The sequence below is a fragment of the Podarcis liolepis genome (genome assembly GCF_965112155.1).
Source record: "Podarcis liolepis genome assembly, chromosome: 14".
NCBI classification, from domain to species: Eukaryota; Metazoa; Chordata; class Lepidosauria; order Squamata; family Lacertidae; genus Podarcis; species Podarcis liolepis.
In genome coordinates this window covers 2879586-2885806 of record NC_139569.1, presented here as the reverse complement: position 1 = coordinate 2885806, position 6221 = coordinate 2879586, and the positions used below count along the sequence as shown (strand labels likewise).

General features: G+C 52.2%; 1 protein-coding gene across 4 annotated transcripts in view; it reads right to left on the bottom strand.

Annotated features, from left to right (window-relative positions):
- Positions 1–62: 62 nt before the first annotated feature.
- The window catches only part of RADIL (Rap associating with DIL domain), a 72826-nt gene continuing 66667 nt past the window's right edge, over positions 63–6221 (bottom strand). For all 4 annotated transcript variants that reach the window (XM_083474688.1, XM_083474691.1, XM_083474690.1 and 1 more), the window contains 3 exons: positions 3803–3942; positions 2189–2328; positions 63–2026 (listed from right to left, as the gene is read on the bottom strand). In XM_083474688.1, the coding sequence (XP_083330814.1) occupies positions 1918–2026; positions 2189–2328; positions 3803–3942 (389 nt within the window). In that variant the 3' untranslated portion in view covers positions 63–1917. The remainder of the gene's footprint in view (positions 2027–2188; positions 2329–3802; positions 3943–6221) is intronic.

Below are 6221 nucleotides of genomic sequence, written 5' to 3'. Positions count from 1 at the left end.
CCTTTGCCTTCCCCTTTGCAAAAATGAACACAGAGCCCAGAATGAGACACGGCTGCCGAGCCTTGTTACGACGGTTGCTAGTTTTACTGTATCCAGTTATTTAACCCAGAGGAAAAGAGCTTGGACATAACGGCCCTTTGTCCCTGGCCTTGTTCTTTATCACATCGTCTGCAATACTGTAACTATATATACATTATTATTATTATTATTAAAAAAGATGCACAGTATTAACAAACAAAGGTTGTCGCCCTTCCTCAATCCAGGGTGAAAAACAGCTGTCTTTCAGCCCAGTGAACCGAGGACGCTCATCCCAGCAGAAGGGATTGCAAATGTTTGTCTTTCAGCTTGATATAAATGCTGCTTTAATACTGTTCGCCTAGAAAACGGAAGCTTCTCCTGTTCATCGGGGTATTGGAGGAGGTCCTGTGTAAATGAGATAAAGTCTCCCCGCCTGAATGGGGCCACTGATGAAACTTTGCTTGAATCATTGGCGTATTTTGGCTTCTTTTTCTGACCTGCCGCCCGGCACACAAAGGACAGTGGGCAGCGTAGCTCTTGCGGCCGTAATAAGTGGAACTGCCGTGTGACGTGGCAAGAGCCTCTCCATTTGAAAAGGGCCAAGTTCATTTGAGGAAGATGGATTGGCCATTGGCTACAGCAGCCCTGTTGAACCTCCTTGCTCCAAGGCAGTTGAGCTGCTGAATGCCGGTTGCAGGGAGAGCGGCTGCCTTCACGGTCTTCCTTGTGAGCTCCCTGAAGAAGGCGCGTCTTGCCCAGCTGCGATTCAAAGAGAGGCTCCAGGGCTTGGAGACTTAGACTAGGTCTGTTGCAGCCGGGCATGGCTTTCTCATGCGCTTCTTAAGCAGGTGTTGAGACAACCCAGCAAATTTGGAGGAATCCTGCCAGATTTAGGGCCGTCTGCTAAAGTCTCTGTGTCTATCCATCATTGGGTCTTGGGTTTGATAGAGTGTGCATTTGGGGCGGCCAATAGCCAGAAATGGGGAGGGGAGGGGCTGGCTGTGAGGCCCCTTTAATAATAATTTTATTTATACCCCGCCCATCTGGAACATGTCCCCAGCCTCCCATCTCTCTCTGTTGCCTGACGTCCGTTTCCCCTCTCTGGGACTTTGTGGGTTTAGCTTTTCTCCCTTTCTCCAGGCCTCGAGCATCCTGCGGACTCCGACTCCCATCAGCCCGTCAGGATGATGGGAACTGTAGTTCAGCAACGGCAAGCGAGTGTCAGGCTCCAGGGGCAGTGCTTCCCACCTCTCGTCCTGCACGTGTACTGTGTCATAGTTGTGGCGCCCAGTGCAGAGAAACCGGTCATGCTGTGGGCTCCCCACCCTGCCTTACTTTGCACCCTCATCTTACCCTGGCCAGGGCAGCTTCTCCCCCCTGGGCTTGTGCATTAGCAGGTAATTAAGCAATAACAAGCCCATTTTCTCCCAGGTGTTTTTGCAGCAGAGGCAGGGAGGCAGCGGTTGAGGGCTTGGGATGTTGCTGCAAGGCTAAGGTCCCATCCATGCTGGGTGCACAAACAGCTGGTCTCGAAATTCTCCAGTTGCAATGAGAGCAGGCAGCCACAACGGGGCAGCACCGCCTCTCTTTAAGTCGCTAGCTGTTGGCACCTGATGTCTGCAAGAGCGAAGCCCAGCCTTTGGCTCTGAGACCGCAGCAATTCAAACCATCTTGACGGTTCCAGAGCTGGGAGAGCAGAGTTTGCTTTTGAGGCCAGGCGTAGTCTGGTGTTGCCGCCTGCAGGCACTTCTGAGGGGCTGGTGGGAGCCTGCAGCCGGGATGCCCCATTGCAAGAAGTCTCCCTAGGCTATGCCCACGGCCCCGATCCCTTGTGCCCGATGCAGCCTGCACTGTTGGAGAACCCAGGAGAGCTGTTTCGGAGGCACCTCTTCTTTTATTTTAAGGGGAAGGTGAGGAGCTGAAGCTGATTTTCTTGGCAGCCTCCAGGTCCGATTTGGCCACCAGGAAGCGCAGCTTCTTGCCCCCCGATCGGATGAGGTCGACGGCACTGAAAGGAGAACGGGAGCAGGGAGAGGGGAAAGCCCATCAGAAGGAGTGGGCGAGAGTGAGAAGGCAGGATGCGGCCTTCCACTGAGCCACATAATCAGGGGTCCACCTTGCAGCCCCTCTCCTTCCCCACCCCCACCAAGCCTCCCTCCTCTTTCCCTACCTCTGGTAATCAGAGCCAATGAGGCTCGTGCCGTTGACAGCCAGGATCCGGTCCCCAATGGAGAGCCTGCCGTCTGCTGCTGCAGGGCTGTCGTGGATCAGAGTTCGGATGTAGATCCCGGGGGAGTTCAAGGGCGTGTGCTGAAGAGGATGGGGGGAGAGAAGGCAAAGCGGGAGTCAGCAGAGAGGTCAACGCCAGCGCTCTCGCCAATGGATGGAGGCGTTTGCAGGAGCCCACTGTTGGACGGTCTCACTGGGAAACTCCTGGGCTGCCTTCTTGCCATGTCTTCTTGCAACTGATTGGCAATTCCTTTCCAGGCTCAATTCAAGGGGCTCCTGTTGGTGTTTAAAGCCCTGAACAACTCAGGATGCAAAGACCTGAAAGGTCACCTCTCCCCTCCAGACTCCCTCGGGTGCTATGGTGAATGAATCCCTCCTGTCCTGGCTCTTCCCTCAGAGGCTCAGAAGGGGGTGGTGACCTAGGAGAGGGCCTTCTCTGTGGCGGCCCCACTGTGGGACTCCCTCCCTGGGGAGGGGCACCAGGCGCCTTCACTGCACAGCTTCCTCTTTGCCCTGGCTTTTGAAGCCACCCAAAGACCCGCCTATGGCATTTGCCCTCCTATGTGTGTGACATCATACTGGGTTCATAAGGAAAGGGTTAACTAATTGTAAAATGACTAACCCATGGGAGGCAGAGTTAACTGTGTATAATATTTAAGCACTGAGGGTTTTTTTTGGGGGGGGAGTAGAGTTAGAGTTGTTGAGAAGACAGTCTGGAGTTAAAAGAGACAGATAAGAAAAGTCTGGGGGTTGGGCTAGTCTGGTGGGAGAGAGTGAGAGAATTTGTTAAGAGGAGTCAGTCAAACAGTTGAGATGATCAGTCAGAAGGTATTATGAAGGTATAGGCCGGTAAAGAAACTAAAGTTAAGATACTGACAGGAATATTATCTGAGAAACCATAAACTTGTTAATGTCTGTAAAATAAACTTGTTTTTTGGTTCACTTTTAACAACTGACTGAACAGTGTTTCACCCGAGAGTAACTGGTTGGTTGCAGCGGGGACCCTGTGTGATCGCCACACCGCCTTATTTATTTTACTGCAAACATGACAACATCAACCCTGCCCCTTGCAGACGACCGCAGTGCCTGGTGAAAATCAGTCGGGTTGTGCATCTGCAGAAGTGACTCAACGATGAATGACCGTTGGAAGGAGCACAGAGAGAATGAATGCCCTGGTTCATCTACAGCAACACAACCAGACGCCTTCCTAAGAAGTTGGCCAGGGACCATTTTAGCCCATGGAAGAAGCTCGACGTAGCTCAGGGGCAGGGGGTGTACTTTGCAGGCCAGAGGGTCAACCCCTGGTGTCTCCAAGCAGGGCTGAAACCCTGGAGACCTGATACTAGTCTCTGCATGGACCAGGGCTGGCTCACGTGGGGGTGCCCTCCAGATTTTGTTGGGCTCCAAATTCCCCTTGGTCCCAGCAGCCAGCATGGACAAGGGCGGGATGGTGATGGCGGGAGCTGTGTATCTCTCCATCTGCATAGCTTTCCCTACCAGCCCTTCTTTGGCAGCAGACCGGAAGCGACTGAAGCTGGGAGAGCGAGAAACTCACCAGGCCGTCGATCAGCCCCATTCCCAAGCCGATGGGCCCCTTTTCCAGCTCCACGACGAAGACGTAGCAAAAATCGTCCGCGGCCGAGCTGCGGCTCGAAGAGGCTGGCGTTGGAAAGTCGTAGGGTGTTGGCGAAGAGCCTGGGGTCAGAAGGAAGGCGGTTTGTGAGTCTGTCTGTTCCTTGCAAGCAACACCTTCTAGATACAAGAACAAGAGGCTGCTGGATCAGGCCCGGGGCCCATCTAGTCCAGCGTCGCGTTCTCAAAGTGGCAAACCAAACGCCTGTGAGGAATCGGCAAGTGTTTCTCTCATATGTAAGTTTTATTGTTGGCCAGGTTTTCCTGACCCAGTGGTCAATGGTCTTTATTTTCCCATTTCTGTGAGCAATACACTCTTTCGCTGCTGTCAGCAGTATGGTAAATCGGCTGTAAATCACATTTAAACTGTAAGGACCTTCTGACCAAGTGCACACAACCAGCGCTGGGAGCTTGCGCAGGCTGCAGCGAGCCCTCAAAGTGCAGCTGTTTTTGTGAAATAAATGGGATCTCAGAGGCCAAGCGTCAGAAGCCACTGGGCCCAACCCAACCCAGCTTGAGCTGCCAATGAACTTGGCAAGGGCTGCTCCCAGCTGCTTCCACCCAGTGACTCAGAGGCGGGAGCACAAGGTGGTAACACTCTGCATTTCGCTGCCGAAGGCTGGGAGAGGATTTGGCAACTGAAATGGACTCCCGTCTACCTCCAGTTCCCTCCCAGGAGCTGCAATTCCAACGCGGACGGGAACTGCCCACCGATGGGCTTGCCTCGTGAGCCACAGCTCTTGCAAAGCAAGCCTAGGCAAGAGTCCTAGAAGGCAACTGGTAGGGCAGGAGGCAGGGAGCCCACCACCAGGGGGCGCCAGAGCCAACGACAAGCAAAGCCAACGAATTCTAGTCCCGTCTGCCCCCCCCATCTTCCTCCTTCTCCCTGGTGAATTAAACAAAGGGAATCGCCGAGACGGATCCTCAGGCGAAGGGAGGTCTATACATATTAATATTTACAGCTTGTTTTCACCAGATAAGAATCTGACCTACTGCTTCTCTCAGAGACTTGCATAGCCCACAAAGACTTTCAGAGACCTATAAGACTTATGTTTATTTGGTTCTATGTTTTCAAGAGAATCCATCAAGAGTGCGTAATTTGTGACTTTCAGATTTCTGTTTATTTGGTTTTGCAGAGAGTGCATATTTCATATTGTTTCATGTTCTGTAGAGATTATATAAGGAGTTTATATTGACATCCCATCGTTGTACTTGGTCGTCGTGTTGCCTTTGGATATCCCTGAAGTAATAGGGCAGGCAGGTTGGTGAGGCAGCACCCCATCTGCCCTAGAGCACCAGCGCCTCTGAGAGGTTGGCATCACTTCAGCCTGCAGGGTGGGCGGTCCCATTCTGGGGGGAGAGAAAAAAACCTCCCCACATGTATCATATCACCTGGCTTGAGAGCAGTACACGTGAAAAGGATCTAGGAGTCTTGGTTGACCACAAACTTGACATGAGCCAACAGTGTGACGCGGCAGCTAAAAAAGCCAATGCAATTCTGGGCTGCATCAAGAGGAGTATAGCATCTAGATCAAGGGAAGTAATAGTGCCACTGTATTCTGCTCTGGTCAGACCTCACCTGGAGTACTGTGTCCAGTTCTGGGCACCACAGTTCAAGAAGGAAACTGACAAACTGGAACGTGTCCAGAGGAGGGCAACCAAAATGGTCAAAGGCCTGGAAACAATGCCTTATGAGGAACGGCTAAGGGAGCTGGGCATATTTAGCCTGGAGAAGAGGAGGTTAAGGGGTGATATGATAGCCATGTTCAAATATATAAAAGGATGTCACATAGAGGAGGGAGAAAGGTTGTTTTCTGCTGCTCCAGAGAAGCGGACACGGAGCAATGGATCCAAACTACAAGAAAGAAGATTCCACCTAAACATTAGGAAGAACTTCCTGACAGTAAGAGCTGTTTGACAGTGGAATTTGCTGCCAAGGAGTGTGGTGGAGTCTCCTACTTTGGAGGTCTTTAAGCAGAGGCTTGACAACCATATGTCAGGAGTGCTCTGATGGTGTTTCCTGCTTGGCAGGGGGTTGGACTCGATGGCCCTTGTGGTCTCTTCCAACTCTATGATTCTATGATTCTAGAAAACTACCCCTATGCTAATGCTGGAACCTCCCTCCCTCCTGTTTTACTTGCTGGGGAATTCTGGGGAGCGTTTGTGCTTAAGCCACGGGGACCAGCACCCCTTGCTACGTGGGACAGGGAGACCAAAACCAGTGTCCAGACCAGGTGAGGCCACACAGACGCCGGGGCATCACCGTGTGGATTCAGGGGCAAAATGGGTGAAGAAAAACAAGCGAAGCTCGAATCCTAGCAAGACGGAGGCACTGCGTCGCT